The sequence below is a fragment of the Uloborus diversus genome, chromosome 3 (genome assembly GCF_026930045.1).
Source record: "Uloborus diversus isolate 005 chromosome 3, Udiv.v.3.1, whole genome shotgun sequence".
Lineage (NCBI taxonomy): Eukaryota > Metazoa > Arthropoda > Arachnida > Araneae > Uloboridae > Uloborus > Uloborus diversus.
In genome coordinates, this window is record NC_072733.1 from 47,426,516 (window position 1) to 47,453,417 (window position 26,902).

A 26,902-nucleotide genomic window follows, 5' to 3' on the forward strand; every position below is an offset into this window, starting at 1 on the left:
GTCAACACAAAGGAAGAAGAAGACTTTGGACATTTTTTCATAAAGACTGTTTGAATTTATAGACTTTGTTTTTATGGTGATTACTCGCGCAATGGATGATCAATTAAAACAACTTCTTGACGCAATCAATGCTGTGAAAAGTGACTTGACTGAAAGTTCTGCGACTAATCAAGAACAATTGAAAAATGAATTAGCCAAGAACTAACCAAGAACTGTTAAATAGTGATTTAACTGCTAAAATTACTACAAGTCAAGATGAAATGAAAAGTGACCTAACGTCGATGAAAACCATGATGGAGAATCAACTAACCGCCATGGGAGATAAAGTCGATGCTCCGGAAGAAAAATTTGATACTGTGGAAGAGCGCATCGCCAATGTGGAAAATGAGTTGGAAGAAGAAGACAAGATATTGAATTCATTTAAGGAAGAAATAATTAAGGACGTGGAAAGGAGATTGGCGACCGCGGAAAGCAGCTCTGTACAGTTTGGCGCTCCCACATCGGTTACTCGACCGTCCATTAAACTTGCCACATTTGATGGGAAAACTTCGTAGCAGGTTCACAAAACTCAATTCATGATAGTGGCGGAAGCGAACGGATGGGACTTTGCTAATAAGGCCTGTCATCTTGCAGCATCCCTGAGAGGTGACGCAGCGGACATTCTCCAGACCCTTCCGGACAGCCAGCGCCTGGATTTCGCCGCCCTCACATCTGCGTTGGAGCTTCGCTTCGGTGAGAAGTGCCAGAAAGATTTCAGCCGACTCCAGTTGAAGTCCCGTTTCCAGAAAACCGGGGAAACCCTGCAAAAGCTTGCGGCGGATATCGAGAGACTGTCTCATCTTGCTTTTTGCGACTGCCCTGCGGACGTTCGAGACAACCTGGCACTCAACTACTACATCGACGGGGTTCGAGATCCGGAAATCCAGAAAGCTCTACGGATGGCGGATGTCAAAGACCTGAATTCTGCTGTTGTGTATGCGATGAAGTTGGAGGCCGCCCAGCAAGCAACCCGTGTAGATCGCCATCCCATCCGAACTCTGGAAGCTGATGATACTGATTCCAGGTCGTCCCATCTCCCTGAACTTGAGAGACAACTCGGTGACTTGGCAAGACATCTGAACAGCATAACAGCTCAAAAGAAACAAGAGCAGAAGTGCTGGAAATGCGGTAGTGAAGGGCACCTGCGAAGGAGTTGTCCGGCTCGCCAAGCTACGCGAGGGAAGGAAATTACCACCACCAGAGCTCTGCAGATTTCCTCTTCTAGTAGCGGCAGTAATGGACTTTTCATTTACGCACATGTAAATGGGAACCCCTGCAGACTGATTGTCGACACTGGAGCCAATGTGACAATCGTTAGGACAGATGTGGATCGTGAATTTGGATTGAAACTGTTGTGGACATCGCCACGCGTAAGTCTCCAGACTGTGACAGGTGACAAAATTGAGATTGAGGGTAAAGTGGACTTGGAAATAGTGTTTGGGAATGCTACCTACCATCATACGGCATTCGTTGCTGATATCACGGACCCCTTCATTCTCGGATTGGACTTTTTAAAGAAATACGACTTCACCCTTGACTTCAAGACTAATGAACTGCACTCGATGAGAGAAGACATAGCCATCTTCAACGTTGAAAATGATGTAAAATCCGCTCATCAAATAATAGCCCAAACAGATTTATCGATTCCCTCAAGGTCAGAATCATTAATACCTGGCTCCATTGAAGAAACCAATAGTTTTCGATTTGGACTCATTGAATACCCTAACCTAAGCAATAGCCTAAAAGGAGTGCTGGTAGCATCTACGCTTGTGGACCTTTCTAAGGATGTAATTCCTGTGAGAGTCGCCAACGTGAGTGAAAGGCCAAGGAATATCCGGAAAGGTGAAGTGTTAGCAACTTGTACTCCAGTAAACTGCATCATTAGAAGAATCAATTTCCCCGAGACTGTGTCTTGCGAGTCCTTGAAATCGAAGTTAATTGGGAGTGCGCCATTATCGAAAGATCAAAGAACTGCTGCGGAACAATTGGTGGACGATTTCAAGCATCTGTTTTCATCTACATCGGAGGATGTTGGCCGTACGAATTTAACGCAGCATAGGATCTACACTGGAGAACACCCCCCTATTAAACAGCATCCAAGACGACTACCGTTCGCCAAGAAGGAAGAGGTTGAGACCCTCCTGAAAGAGATGCAGGAGAATGTTGTCATCGAACCCTCGTCCAGTCCTTGGGCCTCTCCCATCGTCTTGGTCCGAAAGAAAGATGGCTCCACCAGATTTTGTGTCGATTACCGGAGGCTGAATGAAATCACCAAGAAAGACAGTTACCTTCTTCCACGGATAGACGACACCTTGGACACTCTTTCCGGACACAAGTGGTTTTCGACCCTGGACTTGAAGAGCGGCTACTGGCAGATTGAGATACACCCTGATGACCGAGAGAAGACAGCGTTTACAACTGGACAAGGCTTATGGCAGTTTAAAGTGATGCCCTTCGGCCTCTGCAATGCACCAGCTACGTTCAAACGTCTTATGGAGACAGTGTTAAGAGGATTTTCCTACGAATCCTGTCTGGTCTACTTAGACAATATCATCATCGTGGGACGCAGTTTCGAAGAACATCTGGCAAATCTTAGGAAGGTGCTGCAAAAGCTTAAGGAAGCCAATCTGAAGTTAAGCCCGTCCAAATGTAATTTGTTCCGCCGGGAAGTGAACTATCTTGGTACCATCATCTCTTCTGAAGGTGTACAAACCGATCCAGAAAAGGTATCTGCGGTCAAGAGTTGGAGTCGTCCCGAAAACATCCATCAGCTGCGAAGTTTCCTGGGGCTCTGCACGTACTACAGGAAGTTTGTAAAGGGTTTTTCTAACATTGCACGACCTTTGCATAAGCTGACGGAGAGCAAGCAAAAGTTTGAATGGTCCAAGGAATGCGAAGATGCATTTCTACGACTGAAGGAGGCTTTAACATCAACGCCTATCCTCGCCTATCCTCAGCCTGAAAAATCCTTCATCCTGGACACTGATGCGAGCAACGAGGGCATCGGAGCTGTTTTATCCCAAGAAATTGAAGGAAATGAACATGTCATCGCTTACTGGAGCAAATGCTTATCAAAGTCGGAGCGAAATTACTGCGTCACCAGAAAGGAGTTACTGGCCACAGTGAAAGCTGTAGAACACTTTCATCATTACCTCTACGGCCGAAAATTTCTGCTTCGGAGAGATCATGCCTCGTTAACTTGGCTTTTGAACTTCAAGAATCCAGAAGGCCAGATAGCCAGGTGGATACAGCGGCTCCAGGAATATGACATGGAGATCAAGCACCGAAAAGGGTTGTCTCACGGTAATGCAGACGCTTTATCAAGGAGACCCTGTCCTGACAACTGCAATTATTGTTCCCGAATCGAGAAACAGTATGGAACGACTAGCCCTACTGCCAATCAGGCGACAGTGACTCCAACATCATCAGAACCTGATCCATGGAGTGATGACCAAGTTCGAAAAGATCAACTTGAAGACCCCGACATAAAACCAATTTTGGAGTTCATGGAAAGTGACAGTCGACGCCCTAGCTGGCAGGACGTTTCCATCTTTAGTCCAGCAACAAAAAGATACTGGGCTTTATGGAACTCACTCCATTTACGGAACGGCGTACTGTACCGAAAATGGGAATCTGATGACGGCAAAACATCTAGGTGGCAGTTACTACTTCCCCGATCAAGGATTTCAGATGTTCTGAAAGAAATACATAGTAGTGCGACAGGAGGACATTTTGGTGTCTTGAAAACCCTCAATAAAGTTCGGGAGCGCTTCTTCTGGAGCAAGGCGAAGGATGACGTGGAGAAGTGGTGCCATTCTTGTGACGCCTGTGCTGCTCGGAAAGGACCGAAGAAAAGAAGCAGCGGGAAGCTACATCTGTACAACGTTGGAGCTCCTTTCGAACGAATTGGGATCGACATCCTGGGTCCTCTTCCAAGAACTGCTGATGGGAACAAATACATTCTTGTTTCCATCGACTATTTCACCAAATGGCCCGAAGCGTATCCCATTCCAGATCAAGAAGCTACCACCGTAGCAGAGACTCTAGTCCAACATTGGATCTCGAGATATGGAACACCTTTGCAGATTCATTCCGATCAAGGGAGGAATTTCATCTCTGCTGTGTTTAAGGGCCTATGTCAAATTTTCGGAATTGAGAAAACTAGGACAACACCACAACACCCACAATCGGACGGCCTGGTGGAGAGACTTAACCGCACAATCCTGAATCATCTCTCGCTTATGGTATCCAGAAATCAACAGGATTGGGACAAGAAGCTACCTTTGTTCTTGCTGGCCTACCGCAGTACTGTCCACGAGACTACTGGATTTGCCCCATCTCAGATGCTCTTCGGACGAGAGCTTCGGCTACCTTGTTAACTCGTCTTCGGTCGGCCTCCGGATGCGCCTGCATCACCTGAGTAGTACATCCAGGATCTCCAGGCCTGGTTGGAAGACGTTCATAACTTCACACGAGAGCGAATCAACATCGCGCCGGAGAAGATGAAGACCCGATACGACACAAGGTCTACTGGACATGAATTCAACAAAGGCGACAAGGTTTGGTTATGGAATCGCATCCGACGGAAAGGTCTTTCACCCAAATTGCTGTCGCATTGGGATGGACCCTACAAAGTCCTTAACCGACTAAATGACGTCGTAGTGAGGATCCAAAAATAACCTAATGCAAAACCTAGGGTTGTACATTATGATCGGTTAGCCCCATACTATGGCCATAGCTCATGAGTATTTACGTAAACAACCATGGTTGATAACATAAAAGTTGTAGATATTATTTTTTTTTGCTTTTAATGTTTAGTAATATTTCTTGTTATTTATTGTGTTTCCTCTGCATTATTGGTTGTTATTTAATGTGTGTATTCGTGAACTTGTGATTGAAGTTTGCACCCATTCTGGGGATTGTACTGCCCGGGACGTGCAGTCCTTGGGAAGGGGACAATGTTACAAATTCTGTAAATAGTAATTATTGTAGTAACGTAACCTGTAAATAGTTTCCCGTAATGAATATACAACCCCTCTTCATTCGGCTGAAGTATACGATCCCCTATTTCCTTTTCTTTTCATTGATAAAATTTGATAACGGTCTACGCATTTCGGGAAGCAGTAAGAATGTTGTAGAAACTTCTTAGATGTTTATAAAGGCGTTCCGCGTGATAAAAAGTTTAGTTTCGCTTGAGAATTCGAACTGAGAGCGTATTTGCTCTGTTTATTGCGAGGCATTTCGCTGTGTTGTTTTTCGTATTTGGAAGTAAATACGTGTGTAACCGTTGAGTTTACGGTGTGGTGTGATATTTGCTTAATTGCTGATGATTAATTTAGCAGTTGTTGACGATCTTTCCTGTACATAGTGTAAATAAATTCTTTGTGTTTTTAATCAAGAACTGTATCATCCTTTCAAGAAAGTTGGAAGTCTCGCCGGATCCGTTACAATACAAAACAAAATTAAAACTGAAAAATTTGCAGTTACTGCCTTTTACCTACCCATAGCAATAAAACTTATAGGTCAAAAATGTTTTGAATGTCCAAATTATTAAATAAATTATTAAAAAATAATTTTATGGTGGCAATCATACCTTTAGGCAAAAATTTTAATACTTTTTCTAGTATTTCGGAAGTAATTGCTTGATTAAAAATGTTAATGGTTAACGCAGAACACGCGTTTTCCCTGGACCTCGATTTTCAAAAGTGTTCGAACCCCAACTAAAATTACTTGCCATCCCCTAAAATATCGGAAGGGATATGCTGGCAGCTATTCGAAAAGAAGTAGGGGAAGAAGGGTCGCGCCGTGATTCCGACTCTTAGTTGTTGTTGTCGTGTGCCAGCTAGGCTTTCGATTTGCGGGGCGCTTTCAAATGTACCCACCCTACTTTGGTGTGAAGTTGTGACCTGGTAAAAGTTCTGAAAAAATAGAAATTTGAACTCTTAAAAATTTTTTGCAAGTTAAGAGCTGCCTGCTTCATTTTTGTCAGGCTGCTAGGTTTTTACTGAGGTTATTTTTGAGAGTGAGTTTCTTTAGATTTAAATCACTCCTGATGTCTCGCAGTAGACCATTCCCTAAAATATATGTTATACAGTATCTCGATATATATTCTCTGAAAACATGTAACTAAATGCAAAAAAAAAAAAAAAGAAATCAGTTTCACTTCTTATTATAACCACGAAGTATTTTTTATGCTATTTCGTACAGATTTTACCACCATATTACAGTGGAATCTGGATATGTAACTATTCAGATTACAGATTCGTATTAATGAACTCCTACTGTATCAAAATCTATCACTCAGTGTCTTGATAAAATCTTTACATTTCTTAATTAAAAAAATATGATGGGATCGATATTAACGACATTAACTAGGCTCTTAGTTTTGATTTGCTTTTTAGATTAGCCATTAGGGGAGACTGTTATACCTTGACCATGGTGTACCTTGCACCATGCACTCTAATCAGCTAGCGCTTTTGCCTAGTGAGGAATCACGGTACTATGTCCGCCATGACAGTCTCTCCACCTGCCAGAGTGTGTTGTAAGTTGAAACTCTAACTTTTATGTGGACAGTGATTGTTTTGTGATTTTTGCAAACAAAAGTAAATAATTCCAGTGTTAGTAAAATGAAATTGGGCTTTTAAAGACAAGTGTTACCCAACTGATCGACCATCCTTATATATTATTTCTGTAGCCTGTTTTTGGTTTCTAGGCCAGATTTTCCTCAATTCTTGATCGATTTCTTTCATTTACACCTTATTTTAAAGCTTATGGTGCTGGCTACTGACGAAAAATAGACCCACGGTCTAAAAATTGTTTTTTTTCAGCCGAAGAACCTGTTTTAAAGAACCAGAATGAGGTTTTCGGTTAAACTTATAACCTTAACTTGCACTATGACCGACAGAGCTGAATAGCTTGATCGGCAGAGCGTTCTCCTCGTAACCTGGAGAATGAGTGTTCGGGCCCACGTCCGGACAATCTGCATCGAAAAATTGGAGAAATATTGCGCATTGCATGAACACGTAATTAAGTGAATAACAAATATGAGGGAATAGAATAAATGAGAATTAAACGCTCCTTGCTGTTATGAAAACTTGATGTGACTTTGCGCTAAATTGCTTCGGAATTGTACGTTTTTTTTTCTTTTTTAAAGCTTTGGCTCTGGTAAAAAAATTAAAGCATAATGTAAGCGAAAATATAAGTAACAGGTTTAAGATTTCAGACTACAATATAGAATTATTTTTTGTTCAGAAAAAAATAATAAATCGTATATTGAAATATATATTCTTCTAATGAGTTTTTGACTCTTTGTACAAATAAAAAAAATACTATCTCAATTTGAAGGGTAAAATATATATTTTTTCTTCTTTTTGCAAAAAAAAAAAAAAAAATAGCTTATCACATTTTTACTACATTCGAAAAGCTACGCTTAAAATAGAGCATAGTTCAATTTATTTTGTATTTTGACCCTGCTGTTAAATGATGAACGCGTGCTGCCATCTAAGTTATAACGGTTCAAGCAGCCTGCGGTAACGAATTGTAAAAATTTTCAAAAATAAAAACATTTCTCTTCAATATCTTATCTTATAAATTATTCCCTTCTCATTTTAAAACTTATCAGGCTGACTAATGACGAAAAATAGACTTACGGCCGAAAAATCAAGTTTTCGAAAACGCACCTTGCTGTTTGAAAACCTTGATGCAGCCTGTAGTTCTTATGCATTTTTTTTTCTGCAAAGTTCTAATGCAGTTTTCCAATTTTTTATGTCGCTTTCGGCAAAAAAAAAAAAAAGTAGCCTGTGTGTGTGTGTGTGTTCATATTTTAATAAAGCTTAAAAGCACTGGAATTAGTTGTTTGGGTAAATTGATAAGTTTTTTTCGGTCGAGCGTTCGACTATAAACTATCTGAACTTCGGGCAAGCTTGGGCTGCCCGAAATAATATCAAATGTATATTAGTATTACGCATTACATGTACTCATAACATACAAACGTAATAAAATAAATGCAGTGGGAATGCTACTTGGTGTTTCTACACCTTTATGCAAGCTACAGTTATTATTCAGATAAGTTGACTGTTAATCGAAGGGTGTTCTTCCTTTTTTTTAAGCTCTGACTACATCCAGATCACTCAGCATAATATAAGCATAAAAAGTATTAGATTTACCTATAGGAAATCCTTTTTGTGCAGAAAAACATTTTCATTGTATGCTGAAACGTAGATGTTTCTAATAGCAGTGTTCAACCTTTTGTACAAATGAAAAAATACTACGCCAAATTAAAACTACAAGTTTCACCCAGTAAACCTTTAATTTTTTATTCGCGCAAATACGATATAAAGCATTAAAATTATCAACTTCATTAGCAAGAAATCATTTTCTACTCCTCTGCTTTCTGCTGAAAAAAAAAAAAGAAATACATTTTGTCTATGTTCGAAAAATTACACTTAGAAAACGGACTCAGTTCAACTGCGCTTACTTTTTTTTCGTTTCTTCTTCATAATGTTCTTCCTTTGAAATTTTTAAAAAGCGAAATGCCTAATGAAACGATTCGAAGCATAGTGCGGAGTTCCGCTCTCTCTCTCGGTAAGTATATTCAACATTTAGTCTTTACTTTTTACGTAGCTGTTGGGTTAGGGGAGCCACTTTTGTATAAACATGCACCCTCGTGTACCTTGAAACCAAGCTCCATCTTGTACCAAGAACCACTGGTTCAAGGTGCAATAGGTACAATAGGTTGTAGTGATTGTTTTTTTTATTTTTTTAGGAAGGATTTCATCATGCCTCGAAGTAAAACTGGAATTAAAAGGGATCCAGTAGATGTTGAGGCATTGCAAAATGCTATTGAAGCAGTAAGAAGTAATGATCCTGACAAAAAAATGACTTTTAGAGAGGTCGAAAAAGTATTCAAAGTGAGCAGGTCAACTATTACTAGGCATGTAAGAAAGTTGCATGAAAGTGGGTCCAATAAACTTGAATATAACGTAAGTTATGCAGTTAGGCAAGTACAAGAGGTCTTTCTCAAGGTACACGAGCATCATGTACCATGGACCAAATTACATAGCATTTGTGAAAAATATATTCAAAAATAGAAAAAATATTTTCTTATAATCCGAAATATTTTTTACTTATGCAAAAAGGCTTAAAGTTAAGTTTTAATAACTAAAAACCATAAAAATCACACATTCTTTTTTTGAAAACCAAAAAGTTTTAGAAGTGGTCCAAGGTACACTAGTCTCCCCTTTTTCAATCATTTCCATTGTCCTCGACTAAGTAGTTGTCGACTCATTCTTCATGTAAATTTATTTAAACGATTTCATTTGTAGTCAGATCAGAAAATGCTTTGCGCAAGAATTTTCGAAACTTATTTTCGAAAATGTCTTGTTATGCATTAACTCCACCACATACTTTAAAGTTTAGAAAACTTTATTTTTCTTTAAAAAAAGAAAAAGAAAGTCACTTATTAACTGCGAACAACGAAGGCCACTTACAATGTTTAAAATTTAATATGTAAAAAGCTTAGTTAAAGTTCATTAAGCTTAATAACTAATTAATTTTCCTCTTGCGGTAATTGACCACTGAACAACTTGTCTCAGCAACTGTCTCGTAACTTTTAGGATTCTGTGTAATGGATATACACTGTAGCCCACGAAAATACAATTGTTTGAAACACGTAAAACTTCGTATTTTTTATCTATAAAAGTGTATATTCTATCATACCTATGGTTCTTACAGCAAGGTATTGTTATAACTCCATACTCATAAATGTAACTGTTGCTCAGTTCTAACAAACTTCAGTCAGTGCTCCGTAAAAAATGAGTACTCTTTTTGTTGTGAGTTCAGCGTTTAAATCTTACCGTTAACTGAATTGACTTTCCCCTATCCGGGTTGAATTTGCCTACTTTTGAAACGTTAGTTTTTTATCTTTTCTGAAGTTTCATAACAAACGAAAGGGGCAAACATTTCATTCAATGCAGTTTTTTTGTCTATCCAGACTTATAAATAAAGCTATCAAGCTTTAAAAAACATACAAATTAACATTTAGAAAAGTGGGCAAATTCACTCCGGAAAGAACAAAATTAGCTTGGTTGACGGTACTGGCACAGAAATTAACTTTTTATAAAAATAGTATTTTTTCTGGCTTTATAATCAATAACTCCATATTCCAAAAATAAAACGTCGTAACGGAAAATGAACAACAGGGGAGTGATCAAAATCTATGCATTTAAACAAAGTTTTAACATAATTTTACATTCGCTAGTCTAATCTGCAAAAGCTCTTTGTAAGCAAAGGATAGAATCCTTGTAGGATGGCCCTGATAAATAGACACTTTACCTTGGAAGAGCTCATTTATGTTTAGGTTGAAAGAAGTTCCAATAAATATAAAACGCCGGTAATTGTTATCGAAAATGCAAATGATTTCACCCATGTTTTAGCAAATGAAATCTTTTAAGCTTCAGCCTCTCCCCACCTAAACACCTTCCCCCAAATAACTGTTCATATCTTAGTAAATATTTTCGGTAGCAAATGTAATATATACTGGCAGAGATGAAAATGTCATTTTAAAGCCCTGTGGTTCAAGAGATTTGTATGCAATTTCAAGTGGGAGAAGAGTTAAGGAAGATTCCTCCAGCTTGGGAGTCTTCCGTCCACCCTTAACAGAGAACTTTTTGTTGTTATTCAGATGCATTTAGTGAACCTGAAAATGAAGTTATGCACTTCAAAAAATAATCTATACATATAATAAAATAAGATGTTTGTGTGTGTGTGTGGCGCGCTACCCGGAAAAATGGTAAGGCTTAGAAAGATGAAATTTGGTATACAGGTGCTGTTTTTGCCGAAGATGTGCACCTCGGGCTTCGATTTTTGATATTTTAATTAGAAAAAAAGTTATTTAATGTTTTATGTGTTTTTTGGCACTTTTTAGTAATTTTTACCTCACAGACCCCGAACCAACCGCACCACACAAATATTTTTTGTACTATAGTGTAGGAAATTTAATTTTAAATATGATGAATGAAAAAAGTTTGAAGATTGAGCAATTTTTGTATTTTTCATAAATTTTTGAAAAAACCTTTAATTTGCATGTTTTCCTGGGTTTTATTTTTTTCTAACATCATCCTGCGAGAAGTATCAGAGCCTCATTTCTGAAATTTAAGTTGGTAATAGTAAAAACATTTCGCCCTCTTCAGAAGAAAAAAGTTCTTAAAAATACGCAATAGTTTTTTTTTACAATTTTTTTAATGCTGAACACATCATGTCCTTTCACGCATCAGTCGAAAAAAGCGTTCTTCAATCTTTTATGCCTGTGACGTCACTACTTGGATTTCGATTCGATATTTACGATGGAATCTTAATCGCAAGCAATGTTAATCTTTTTTTTTTACTATATAGCTTACATCTACATTTTCTGACGTGATGACCACGTGTTTTTCCGGCAGCGCTTACCTTTTTTCTTTCCTTTTTTTGTTTTATTTAGGGATTGCATTTATTTCTTTTTCCATCCCGCCCCCCCCCCCAAGCTGGACCTTTCGCTGTATCTATATTACGTTACATTTCATAGTTGTGCGCATTAATTCAATAAAAACAGCGAGATTTTTTTTTTATCTTTGTCAAACCTACTTTTTGCACACTATGGGGAATTTGGCCTTTTTTTTTTTGCTCAACTTAAATTTAAAAAAAAGCGGTTTTTTGAGAGATCTTTGTTTTTATTAGGAAATGGGCGGGGAGGTCAAAATAAATAGAGATGGATTCGAAAATGTAGAGATAGATTGTAAAGGTAGATAGCCGCCGAAGGCGGCAATCTTGGCGTAAAAATGTGAATGGCACAAAAAAAAGATAGAGATGGATTGATTAATACTGCTGCCAAATTTATTTAAACAAACGCCGAAGGCGGCAAACTTGAAGTAAAAAGGTAAATGACAAGTTAGCCAAACAGCCGCCGTAGGTGGCTGCTTGCACAGAAAGGCGAATGGCGCAAGAAGGCGAACCAGCTGGTCGCCGCAGGCGGCTAGTAATAAATAAAAGTAACTCAACACAAATGTGGGTTTTATAATTTTTATTTTCTGCGCCACATTATCTTAAAAAATTAAGCAGTAACATAACAAAGGCTGCGGTTTAACACAATAAAAAAAGATACATTTTATAACCGCTAATTGCAAAGCTCACACTTTTGACTAAAAAGTTCTTTTGGCCTCACGAACCATGCAAAGTGCACAAACACAAATCTTTCGCAGCCCTAAGAAAAAAACTGAAACATGTATAGTTTAGAAAACAAAATATCATAATCACATTCCTCTTGATTTACAATTATTTTTTAAAAATGCATCACATGAGACATTGCAACACAAAATAATCAGACAATTTTCATTTCCAATAATCACAAAGGCAAAGGCGAGTCGCGGAATTTTTCATCTTATTTTGCTCATGTTGAACAACTTCGGAAGACGCATACTGCGGAGGAAGTGGTAATGATCCCTTAAGAGAGAGTCCAGCTCTCTGGCAGGTTTTTCTAAAATCTAGGAATTTGAAAATCTAGGAACTGAAAGCTTTTTTGTTTCATATCTGGAGATATTAGTTGATTGGAAATGTTGTGGTCGACAAAGCCGTATCCGTTGTTTTGTACAGAGGGTTTCGTAACAAAAACAAATTCAAACTGAAAAATTTCGATGCTGGACGGTGAGAGACAAAATTAAAAGGCTGTGGTGGACGTCAGATTTAAATATTTGAATATTCAAATGAACATAGAACTGCGCATAAAAATCAAAAACGGGTGAATATTTTAATAAGAGATTTCTTGAAGTTATTCATAGTAAAAAACTTACAATGTGCAATTAAATCTAAACTTTAAAATGATTTCAAAAATAGATGTTTTATCACAATTTCTTTTTTGTTTCTTAAAATTTTATTTTGGGTTCCGTAAAGAAAGTAGATTTTCAAGTTAGAGACACATTCTCAGCGGGGATAATAAATTTCGGGGGAGGGGGGGCGGATGGTGAAAGCGAAAATTGAAATAGTTTAAATTAATTACCACTGGTTTTATTGAAAACAATTGATGGACAAATTTTTCGTTTCCCTGCCTGCGACTTTGATTACTGGATCAAAGATCTGCTCTAGTCTGTCTAAAAAAAAACAAAAAACATTAATCTTCACATTTTTAACTCTCAATCAATCTCAAATATCCTTTTTCTCAGTGCAGTTCAATATAGTCATTTTGTGAACGTTTTTACTTTCTGTTTTATTCATCATTTTTCTTTAATCGCTGCTTATTTGCAATTTTTCAATGTGTCCATTAGTATAGCAGTGTTTCGTGTAACTTTCTTGGACTACTAACAAAATGTTTGGACATTCCACTTCCTGTCCCACGCACCTGCTAAAATCCTTCTCACGCTTTCTGTCGCCAAAATTATTTCTAAAAATACCTTTTATGACTTTTCTGGCGATCTTTTTGTATTCTATAACATCCCTATCAACTACCATCAATTGGAAATTCCATGTGACGGAGCGGGACATTTGGAGTAGTTTTGTGTTTTGTCACTAGATTTTGCTTCATAAATACAAATAATACGAGCTACAAATTTTATTTTTGATAGCAACAGAAATATTTGTCATAAGAGCTATGTAGAACAGTAAAAGTTAGTCAATTTGAAGAAAATAACTGAACGACATGCAATAAAATGCCTGTGACGGAACGGGACAGACACGAGTCCTATTCTGTCATATGCATTCTATAGCATATTCTTCAATTATTAAAACAATAACTGTTAATGTTCTACGTAATTCTTATGACAAATCCTTACTGTAACTATCCAAAATAACATTTCTAGCTTGTTTTATTTGTATTTATAAAACAAAATATACTGTCGAAACTACTCCAAATGTCCATTTCCGTCACATGGTCATATCTATACTGATTTGGCTTTATTTTTAACTTACTTGGCGACTTCCAAGTCGCTTATTTTACATTCATTATCCAGAGATTTTTAATAAGGATTATTATGGTCTAATTTTTTCCACATGGTAAAAAAACAAGTGTTGCGGTTTTTTTCCCCTCTTCTCATCGGTACTCTGGAGTAATTTTGACACCCCTTGCTATTTAGTCTTGCTATTGTCTTTTTCTTAATTAAGTTATCCTCCGGCTGAGTTACCGATATAATTTGTTGTTACTTTTTTCGTTATGCATGGTCTATTGGTTGTACTATATGTATTTATATAGTACTGTAGTTAGAAAAATTTATTAACTTATTGTTTTGAGATTTTGGAATGGAAAACATACCTTATCATTCGGCAACCGAGAAATATCTTACAAAATGAACTATAATTGATTCATATACATCTGAACCTGAGTCAAGTTTGTTTTATTCATTTTTCATGGGCATATATTCCAACCTTTAGATAATTTTAGTTATTTTTCCTTCAAAGAATATTACTTATCTAATAAAACATTTCGAATGTACGTGAGTATGAGCAGAGGGATGACCTACAACTTTTTTAAATGAACGAAGTCAATCAAATGAACGAGTTAAATGAACGGGTCAAAAGAATGAACGATCATGTGATGAACGGATCATTAAAAAAAACGACATTGCCCACCTCTAGAGCGAACGTCGTAGAGATCTATAGTAAGGGAAGTATTGGTTATGTCTTGTGCGTAGAAAATATAAGCGATGAGCTCTGATTGAAATATATTTTATAAAACTAATATTGCTCAACTAGTTTTTAATATAGGCATATATAGCTTTAATGGCTTGCCGATTACCATACAGCATTACGTATTCTTAACATGGGCTTTTGTACATTTTCCCATGTTTCGCAGAGACAGTACATGCTACAATTGTTATTCAACTGCCACATTGACAACAAATAATAGTTACAAATTTTATTCACTATCCACAAGTAAAAAAATAGTTTGTACATGTATAATCTTGCTTAGATCAAAACATTATTGCAACTGTACTCATGTCCAAATTTACTATTTACAGTTAAAATCCGAATCTTTGTTCCGTATTTTATTAGTTAACTTTGAATCATACTCATGGTATAAAACCAGATATTTTTTTATATAGCCAACGTTAATATATTTTTAACAACTTCAACGAAGATAGACTTTGTTTTATCAATCTCACTCTAACTTTACTCTTAATAATTTGCTGCTCTAGCTTTTAGTTTTCCAAAAATTTATTAACTATATTTCATTAAATGAAATTTTAACGTTTACAGATAGAATTTACGTTTTTTTGAGTGTATAAAAAATAAATATCTTAGATTTATTTTTGATATAATATGAAGCAAAGTACGGCATACGATCAAAGTAAGTATAATACAGGATAAAAGTACAAGATTATGCTTTCTAATTATTATGTATTATATGGCTGCTCTTATTTTGTTTTTCTTAAAATATTAAGCTCCATTAATTTGAACTATGTTTAAAACTTCATTTGTTAGAAAATTCTACAGAGGTTTATTTTAAAAAACGATAAATCCCGAGTAGTTAAAAAAGAAAAGAAAAAACAGAGAAATCAATTAACTAGACTTTGTTGTGTTAAATTAGTAAATAAAAACCACAAAACGAAATTGATTATAGCTTCCTTACTTACGTTAAACGAGCTGAAGTATATATTTTTTTAATTTATGGTCAAAGTCAAATAAAAGTTGCTGTTCCTTGGAAATTATGTTTTTACATTAAATTGTTCATTAATTTTGAATTGTACATAAAATTCAAAACGGCTTGCGTAAAGATTATAAAAAATAAAAAATAAACAAATTTAGAAAGTAATAAACATATAAGTAATTTAATAAATTTGAAATAAGGAAAAGAAAGAAGAGCAAACTAAAAATGTCATGAATGTGTTGAAAAATTTTTGACGTCGCCCTGTCGCTAAATTTGAGTATTAATTTCTTTACGCTCGATCATATCTCGTATTTTGTTATTCATGCACATTCACAATCAGACCCGTTATTACACCTTTCCGGGGAGGAAGAGGGGGGAGGTAAATTTACCGATTGTTCAATGCATAATAACATAACTCGGGACAGGGGAACAAAAAATACATACACGCATGAGTAAATAATTTTAAGTTTCTGATTTTCGGAAAGGGGTGCAATTGTCCATTATTAATCCTGTAAACGACGGGCCTATTATTCATTAATGGTCATGCATATCACCACATGGAAAACAACACTGAAAGCAAATCATGGGATAAAATTTATGACTTATTTTGATGACACCTCTGAAACTAATTATTGAATGTTTGCATGCATTAATGGTGTGCGCCCTACTCTGTTATCAGACATTATAAACTAAGCTTTAATAAACTTATAATTATTATTTTAGATAGTGTTTTTTGACATTAAGGGGACGATACATGAACAATCATTCTGTAAGCGTATTAATATGCGTATAACTTCATTTTTATAGATTATCTTTCTACTAGTTACAACGGTAATCTTAGCTTTAATAAACTTAGAATTATTATTTTAAATAGTGTTTTTTGACATTTTTTTAAGCGGACAATACATGAACAATCATTCTGTAAGCGTATTAACATGTGTATAACTTCATTTTATCGATAATTTTTCCATTATTATAACAACGGTAATCTTAAAAAATTATTTCATTAACCCCCACTGTTTCTCTTACAGAGCAGTGAGGACTGGATACGGCCTTGTTATCTCTACAGCGTACGTCTTCCGGTAATTAACATGTTACAACAAACAAGAGATCACAAAAATATGCTCTTTATCACACCGCAGCCGCAGGTCAAAAGCTGTGGAGGAAGACAATGAAAACGGAGGTTCATCACCTATATGAAGACTTTGTTCGAAAATAGAGTAAGGCTAGAATTATTGCGAGTGGAACAAGTTCAAAAGCAACTGCTTGCAACAGAGTGTATCGACTCCTCTTGAACCGTGAAAAAATCACTCCTCTGATGGTCAATATCATGACAGCGAATAACACAACAAATAAGCTCAGAAAGGTTGGATGCAACGAAGAAATAAATAGAAATGTAGCAGGGCAAGGAGGAAATTATAGGAAACAATTGGATCACAACCTTGCTTCGTGTAACTGACTTTTATCCACCGAAATATCACCTTAGATGCGGAATCCCGCCAATAATATATTTATAATTATAAAAGATTAATCTAAGGGCGACAAGATGACACACATATACAAATTTTTGCGTTGATCGAGAACGAGTAACTTTTACTCATCTCTACCAACCGCAATTTTGCATTATCACAATAACTGCTAGTTTACATTCGCCTTCAACTCCCAGAAATGCTTACAGACTAAAAATGTTGACACATAACGAAATGCCCTATGGATGATAAACAAAAAATGGCACTCTTTAAGTTAAAAAGAGAAATTAAGTTAAAAATGATGTGATGACACGGGTGTGCAAGGAATAAATTTGATACTGCTTCACGGCTACTAGATTCGATTGCAAGATTCGTTCCGTAATGATCCGAGACCTAGACCAACAACATCGTTTCTGCAACAGACAACACAGCCAAATATTTCAACATGACAACAACTTTCAACATGACAATAACACTGTGCACCGACTTTAACAGTAAAAAGGCTATATTTGGAAATAGATGTACCAGCATAGATTTTTCAGGGTTCAAATTTTAAACAATGGCAGTTAGCAGCACCAGTGTAATAGCAGCCTTGACTTTGCGAACTCAGCATGAGACAATTGTTTGAGTTGAAAGCCAGTTGAATAGTGAAACCCTTGTAACAGAGATACTGCAACCTTGTCTTGATCTACGTTTATAATCGCTTCCTTGGTGTTTCCGTTTATTTTTGCCATGAGATTATCTGAAATAGGTCCTTAACCACCACTTTATTTAGTTAAAAAAGGAGAAAAAATTGCTAGCTACGGAAAGCAAGGAACGAACCGTTAGCACACAGTTATGCGGTGCTATTGGAAATGTGCGCATTATCGAGTTGCAGTTTCGTGAAAGTATTGCTAAACATGTGTTCCTCATTGCCTTCTTAAGAGATGAAAGAAGAAGTAGATAACAAGGACGATGGACAAACTGTGTCTATGGGCACTGGCTACAGGAGCATTTCCTTCGTCCCTATCAAAATGAAGATCCGTTTTATCCCCTAAAAAAGAGAGGAAAATATGAATAAGTAAGAAATATTTATGAATACTTATATGAGGCCGTGAGAAGCAAAGGGGTGTAAGTAACAAAAAGTAAAAATTTGGAGATTACCAGTACACATGATAGGTCAACCTCTTCTCTGTCTTGCGGCAAGAGATAGTACTAGTAGTCCTGGTAGGTGCTGTTATACAGCATGAATTAGAAAAGCTTTTCAATGAAAGTCTACCAAGGAGCTTATCTTTAAATGTATTTTACTCAAATCTTGAAAATGTCCATTTATATCCCTTTGCTACTCACTGCCTCATATGTAGTTCTATTACTATGTTATTTATAACTTATGAATGCTTATCTAAGCTATAAATAATTTATTAGTTTTATTTTTTAAAAATATTTCGCATTGAAAAGAAGTAATCGTGAGACTTATTTCAAAATCAGGTATTATTATACTTTTTTCACATTGCAACTTTTTTTTTTTTTTTTAATGTAAGAAATCAATAGAAAATTAATTCGCAAAAGTTGCTAAAAACTGCTTTATTGAAATCTGAAAATGACCGTAACATCGATCTTAAATACCACTAATGCTATCTGGTTCACTTTCTTACCGTTTCGTTGTTCTCCGCGAAACAGCGTAAGAAGCATTCCCCCCCTCCCCTCATATCCTACATTTCCTCTTCAAAGAGTGGGGAAAAAATTAAGAATATAATCATGGTCATAAGTGTGACGTTCAAATACAAACTGGGTGGTCCAGAGCTTACTCCTGCAAAATTTCTCGAAATTGAGCCTTAAAACGCAACTTTAGATGGGTAGCCAAAACAATAACCGGTTCATCAAAGAAACTCAGGTACCTGAAGTCGCAGATTTCTACGTAGAACAATGCCCATCAATGTTTTTCCACACTTAGTTTTTCCATTACCTACTAAGCACCTAGATTCAAAGCAGCGTAAGTGCCGAAAAAAAAAATTTGGAGAAAATAAGTAGTAGGAGGAATGTGGGGCAAAGAGAAATATTGAGCTACTTATCCTGCTTTCAGCACCACCTATTTCGTAAAATTTTAACTATAGTAATACATGTAGGCTTCTCTAGTCAGAATAAAGTTATCTCTGAAGATCAAAGTATACGATAATACAAGCAATTTTCAAAAATTGATACTCATATTGTAATAAGCAATAACAATTTTCTGTAAATCAAAAATTATTTTTGTTACTACGAAATAATAAATATTTTATTATTAACATTTTAAATACAAACTGAGACCTACTAATATTCGGTACAGTATTGATTTATTTAATAATTATTGATCTTTTAGTAAAGTTCATGTAGGGGAGGGGAAGGGCAAAGTGAAATAATTCATTTCGTTTACGTATTCAATTATTTATTAAATCACATATGTATACATTTACAAAGTAATGAATTTGCCTTTCTTCATTTAAAAATTCATTGATTCATTCACTGATATATTTTCTTATCCTTTCAGTATTTTATTTACTCATTTACTAATTCTCATGTATTAATCAATTAATCACTTTAAACTGTTACGTTTATTTGTTTATTGTTTCACTATCAATTTATTCACCATTTTAGTAACTTGTTCATTTAATCAAAAATATTTTTAATAATCAGATATAGAGTGTATCATTAAAAAAATATATTTTTTTTTCACTTTGCTTCATGAAAAAAGGGGGGAAATTTACTACCTTTTCTTAAATGTACAAATTCACTGCCAAAAATATAAATGTTTCAATGCAAGTTTTAGAATAAAATACATTTTTATTGCTTTATGTACTGGAATTTTCAAAGCAAATTTCTAGTTTGTTTATTTTGGAAATGGTAAGTTATCTTAGCTATTTCACTTTGTCCCATATTCCCCTACAAATGGTAGGGAAGCTCTCCATTTGTTTGTCGGCAAGGTATGGCAAGGGTGCCTACCTGGGGGGGGGGGGGGTCATGGTGCGGACTGCGCCATTGAAATTTTTAGGGGGAGTGTTTTGAAGGGTATTTTTCTCTTTTTAGGAGGGGCGTTCTTGCTTTGGGGGGAGGATCTTTGCAATTTTAGGGGGTGCGCCCTTGCTCGAAGGGGTGGGGGGGGGAACCCCTGGGTATGGCAATAATAACCTTGGCAGGTGTTGTAGTAGAGCATGATTCAGAAAAACTTTTCAATGAAAGCTTACTCATGGTTTGTACTTTGCTCACGCTTTACTTAAAACTTTCGTTTCTTCAATTACAACCATTTACTTCTCGTTACCTCATATTTCTCTTTTATGTCGCCTGTTGAACATGTCTGAGAGTTCATCACTGATATCTTCTTCGGGGATGACAATTCCATAGTTAATACAAATTAAACTTTGGTTCGAAATAGAATCAAGACTGCACTACATGAATTATTGATTCAAGTTTTTTTCTATGTGACGTCAAACAACATATTTGCTGAGCGTTCTAGTTTTGCCAAATACCGATTTTGGTAGCCTATCAGTGCTTTGTTGCTTTGTAAATTTAACCGTTAATATGTATTAATTTATTTTCTGTTTCAGTTTTAAAAAAATTGATGATCGCATCCATTCATGTTACAGCAAGGTTTTTCAAGGAGCAAGCAAAATTGAGTGCGTCTCCTTACAGAAGGGTACATTAGCAACTTAAATATATATATATATATATATCTATATATATATATCTATATATATATATATATATATATATATATATATATATATATATATATATATATATATATATATATATATATATATATATATATATAAGGTCAATGTTCGAATACAGTTCTCGTTCTAGTATTTGCAAGTAAGTACGAGACACGCAAACTAGTAATAACTGAATACACAGTGGTTAATCTTTCCCTAAGGCTTAACAATTTAAAACTGACGAGCTTCAATCACGCGAACACAGCAGATCTAAGTGATCGCAATTTTTCTATTTTAATTCAGGATTGCATTTCCTACGTAATAGATATAAAGCTATTGAATTAATTTTTGGTAGATATTAAAAATTCATACATCAAATTGCTCAGTAGCTGAATCACTGGAATTATGCTAACTATGCAAAAATTAAAATACATAGCTAAAATCAATAGTGAACTATATTTTCTATTAGGGAAAGTTATTAGTATTTTGAAGCTACCAGTGATGATTAGAAGTCCCGAACACACTCGTTTTTCTTTTGCCGACGTTTTGTGTTTGACTTAATTTTTCGTTATGAAATTATAGTACTACCTTTGCTATTTCTTCCGCTACCGCTGATGCTAAAAATCTTTAAATTGTTCAAATGATGCACTTAGAATTTTTGAATAGAAAAATTCGTTTTTGTACTTGTTAAGCTCCCTAATTCGAAGCAAATTCGTCTTTAGATCCTGATTTATATAAAATTGAAATTTTCCCAAATAATTTAATGTTAAGATTTTCTGCGAACTGTTCAAAGTTGAACCAAATAAAAAAAAAACTAAATAAGGGAATGAGATGTCCCTATGATCTTTCTAGCAAAAACTATTTTTTTAATAATTGGACGCTTCCCTCAAAAGTTATTAATAAGAGGTAGGGAATACAAACGGAGAGAACAAAAAAAAAAATCTCATTAACACACTTTAAAATTTTTAACTTTAATTTTTTTCAATCCAATTTTTAGCAAACTTTTTCCCAAAAAGTTTGCTAAAAACATGGATGGCTACCGTTGATTTTTTATCATATAAACATTTTAAAAGTTTTAATTTTGCGGGGTGAAGAACGGCGGCTATATTAATTACCATCAACACAAACATGAAAAAGTGTTTCTAACACGCACCATTGATTTTGTACATTTTTTTGCCTATGATTAATATCATAATAAAACAAATAAGAGAAAAATGTATTCACATAGCACGAAATATAAAAGTTTCTCTCGGGGAAAAAAGGACTTAGTTTTCTGGGAGATTTCTTACACTGAAATAATTTAATTTAGTCAATTAAATATGTATTTGATTTTATTAATAATTATAGAAAATGGTTTATTTATTTTTTTTTCGAATGCACAAGATATCGTGAATGTGGTTGAAAGTGTTTCATTTCATGCAATAAAAACATGCTTATCAATGTTATCCTAGTTTTAGTGAAATCATAAAATAGGATAATGAATGTTAAAAACACAGAAACATACAATCTAACTCAAAATTCTGAATATCTAATACCGAAATAATCCAATATTTGTCAAATAATTTTTACTAAAGTAGATATTAAATCATCCGTAAAATCTCATTTAATATCCGCGCGCACATAATTCAATTAACCTTCATCAGTTGCCATTTAAATTATCATCTAGCTAATTCTTAAATTAGTGTCAATTAAATCTCAAATTCCATGCTCGAAAAAGAGTTATAATCAGCAGCCGGAACTTCTATCAGTCATTGATCATTTATCGGTCATGAGCTTAGGCAATCTAATTTCCCTGGCACCTCCGAAGCTGCAATCATTCATTAATTAGCATTTATGAGTTTTGTTAATTGATGTCGCAGCGCCTAATTATAACAATATTTTATCGCCTCTTCCGAGAATGCCTACCACCTGCTCCCCATCAAGATTCGTTAGCTCGGAAACAACCCCTTCTTATACTCGCTTTTGATAGTTACTGCAAACCCGTTCCCTCAAGTGTTTCGTCTGGTACAAACGTGCGAAGGTGGCACCGACCTTTCTGGAAGTCCCCACTGCCGGATGCACCTGCGTAGTCTTCATCGTCTGTGAAGGCACTACCACTTCCACTGCCTTCCAGCATCACGGAGGAATCCGACTGAGGGACTGACGTCACCCGACTACTTAGAACCTGCAAAAAATGCGAGAAAAAATATTTCAAGAGCCCTCTCTAAGGTAAAGAGAGGTTGTTATAATGTAAAATGCACACTAACACTAACACACGTAGATACTATACAGAGCCAAGCACATAGGTTTCCTGTGTTTTTTTTTTTTCCTTCAAGGCATGAAAATACTACTTGAGATTTTTTAGAGGAGTGAAATTAATTTTGGAGAAGTTAAATATACAAAAACAGACAGGAATATAATAGGAATCATTTTTTATTTTTGGTTTTAATTAATGGAAATTTTTTTCTAAAAAGGTGAGATGGAACATGAGAGAGAAAAAGAAAAGATGCGTAAAAGTTTGATATTTTTAATCTTGAGAATGTTTAACATTTGGAATTTAAAAATACTTGTAAGAACATTCAAATGTAATATTTTGGAAAACTCTAAATGCTCCCCCCCCCCTCCTCCATTTCCCATTATGCTTACTTACAGTTTTATATTCAAAGCGCGAAATGAATTGTATTTTCGATTTTCAATGCGAGAAATGCGCTTACGGGAGGACGGATTGAATCTTGAACAGCATACTGTAAATCGAATTTACTATTTGGAGAATACTATATAATAAATCTCTATCTCCAAGCATCAGTATTATTTTGATTAAAGTAAAGTAATTTTTTTAATGTTTTTCATGACATGAGTCATTTTTACTAATCCCTTTCATTCAGATTTAGAGATTTGACTGTTTTATCCCTTTAACAGTTACATATGTACAGGGTATTCCGTTTTAACCTGCAAAAAACCTCTATTTTCGCAACCGTTAGTCTTAGATGCATATTTCCAATTGCAAAAATGTTCAAAATCAGATGCAGAGTTAAGATATTGAAAGTTAGAAGCGAAAATAAAAATGAGTCAAAAATACAAAATTTAACTTTCTATACGAGCCCTAGGTCCCCTAATTTATCTTTAGGGAAATAATCGCCATTGAAAGATATTACTAACACAAAAATGTTGATATTTGGTGTGACTAACACTAAAGGAGGTATTCGAGTTCAAAGTTTTAAGGGACCGTATAGAAGATAAGATTGGAAGTTATCGCCGTTTCAAAAGAATGACAGGTTGTCGAAGTAAAAAAACAAAGTATTTATCTCTTTCATTGCTATTCAAAAATAAATGCAAATGTTATGCCATGATACTCAAAAACACACTACAATGCCTCAATCAATTTGAAAAACCACACTCTATTCGCATATGTAATTTTAAGCCCATGTTAACTGCTATATTTTCCCTCAAAAGGTGTTATTGATGGCAAGTGTAAAGTAGTGTAAGTCATAAATTGAGCGTAATAATATCAAACTTTTTGCGATGGAATTTTTTTTCAATGGAGATTTTTCCCCTGAATATAAGACAAGGGACCTGGGGCCCGTATAAAAAGTAAAATTCTGTATTTTTTGACTCATTTTTATTTTTGCTTCAAACTTTCAATATCTTAACTCTGCATCTGATTTATAAAGAAAAGCTTTACAAATCATTTTAAATTCCACTGAACTTTAAGCCTTAGTGAAGTAGTTTTTTAACTTCCTAACACAAACTGCTGCGTAAAATTTCAAGCCTGTTAAGTTAATATTTTCTGCTCTGGCAAGAGGCCTGAATTTTGGGAATTTTACATAAAATTCCTTAAATACGAGTGACTTATTACAAAATAGCTACATATCTAATACGCTGCAATACTTCGGATTTTTAAGCACATAAACGGCATAAGACCACCCCTTGAACCAGGTCCTTCCTTTAAGGGGTTAGGGTGTTGGGGGTCAATGGCTCCCCTTACTTTAAAAACTAACGATTTTACATGGGCAGGATTTAGTAGTTTTTGATAAAGTTTCATTGAGTTCACGCCCCCCCCCCCCCTGGAAAAATCGAAATAACGGGCCTGTCTTTAATTTTGTAAACTCTTAACTCAAATTATTATGCAAAGTTTCCTTTCTCCGGGTTAATTTCCTCTGCTCGGGCAAGAGGTCTAAATTTCAATGGAGAAGAACCTTTTTTTTTTATCGTGTGGCTATTGAAGTGGGTAGAGATTCAAAATTTATAAGGTTTTTAATTACAATCTAATTGAATGTTAGAACAAGTTCGATTAAAAATCAGTGTTTTTATACTGCTACAATAACTATCTGGGAAATATGCGAAAAAAAACTGCATTTAGGATGTGAGGGGAGGTGGGGCACTTTGGTCGGCGTTTTTACTAATCATTTTTTATCTCATAAAAAAATTTAATGAGCAGTTCCATTTTCTACAATAAGTTTCACTAAATACTTCTCAACACCACAGATTTTTTTTGGAAGTGTTGAATTGATAAACTTTTTTTTATTAATTTCTTAATGGAACCTCGTAAAGTGGACCAACGTGCCCCACGGGTGGGGGTACATTGGTCCGCCTGGTGGGGCACGTTGGACCGCATAGCTCAAATAACATTTGTTTTGATTTCAGTGATAAATACTATCAATTTTTGCAACAACCTTATTATCGTTCGTGTGTAGGATGAAAAATATAAAGTTTAAAGATAAATATGACATATTAAATTGATTTTAATTGATAAATCATCTTTATTTAAATACAAAATAAGTATTTACCATTAGTACACAGTTATTTTTTAAAAATAAAAAGAAAAATCAATCATTGAATATTCATGAGACAATTAATGCAGATTCAAGTTAACTAAAGATGCGTTAAATGATATCTCAATGAGTATAAAAGTGCTACTTCTTGAGCTTTGGAAGTAGCACTTTTATTGGACTGGGTTTTGAAAGGATAAGTCATGTTACTTTTTTGTAAAGTCACATCAATATTTGCTGGGGGGGGGGAGATCTTTTTTTCTTCATTGCATTGCTCTAACAAAAAGAAAAGAATCCTGTTACACTAATACCATATATTTCAAAGAAAAAATTACAATAAAATTGGCAGCTTTAAGTTAGCATATCTTTGTGTTCTAAAATCAAAATTAGATAATCGTAAGTAAAAGTATATTTTTGTATTCCTTAATTTTTTTTTTATTTTGTTTCTATATAGAATGTTTATTTAGCAAAAATGAATTGTTTAATACAGGAAATTTATAATAGCATGTATTGCATATTTTACTCTTAGAAATCAATTGTCTGCAAAAAATTAAAAGTATATTTGAAAATATAAATAGTAAAAAAGTGCAGATGTGAAATAAATCTTTCAAAAAATTAATTTAGTATAATTTTTGTTAAATAATTCTAAAATATATCTTTGCTTTTTTCGACGTAAGTTTTTATTATTATTATTTCAAAACATGTGTAATATGAAATGAAATGAATGTTTTAAGAGCAAACACTTAGACTATTGTTATAATTATTGAGAGTTATTAGAGAGAATATTGTTATAATTATTTTAAGATGAAAAAAGTATTTAACTTATGTGGGGTAGGTTGGTCCGGTCTAACGTACCCCACAAAGAGTGGACCAACCTACCCCACCTTCTTGGGTTTGAACAAGTGCTGTCGTATTTTTTTTTTTTTTTTTCCTTTTTGACAAAAAAAGGAAAAAAAAAAGCCAATTATTATGAACTAAATTAATTTACTTTAAGAAAGGAGTTCAATATTGATTAAAACCATTAAAAAAATTAAGTTGCAATTTTCTGAAAATTACTCATTATTACTGAAACAACACTTTCTAGAATAAAATTTGTTCAATATAACTATCATGTGATTTCATTATAGGATTTGTAAGACTATAGGTGCTATTTGTTAATCATAAAATAAAATAAAAATTATCAATAGTATTAAAATAATTGAGATCGGTCCAACGTTTTTTTTTTTTTTTTGGCATGCGGTACAACGTACTACCTTTTTGGCAAGTACCTTTTTGCATAAGAGAATTCCCACGCATGCTTAGCTCCGTCTCTAAAAGAACTCGGTGGTTTTATAGTTGAAGTGTGCAATTTTAATATTCTATTAGCTGTTT

General features: G+C 34.8%; 1 protein-coding gene across 1 annotated transcript in view; it reads right to left on the minus strand.

Moving 5' to 3' along the window:
• Window positions 1-17,821: 17,821 nt before the first annotated feature.
• The window catches only part of LOC129218499 (glypican-5-like), a 198,614-nt gene continuing 189,533 nt past the window's right edge, over window positions 17,822-26,902 (minus strand). Inside the window, exons 6-7 of the mRNA XM_054852784.1 lie at window positions 22,815-22,947; window positions 17,822-18,148 (exon numbers count right to left, since the gene is read on the minus strand). Of these exons, the coding sequence (XP_054708759.1) occupies window positions 18,024-18,148; window positions 22,815-22,947 (258 nt within the window). The 3' untranslated portion in view covers window positions 17,822-18,023. The remainder of the gene's footprint in view (window positions 18,149-22,814; window positions 22,948-26,902) is intronic.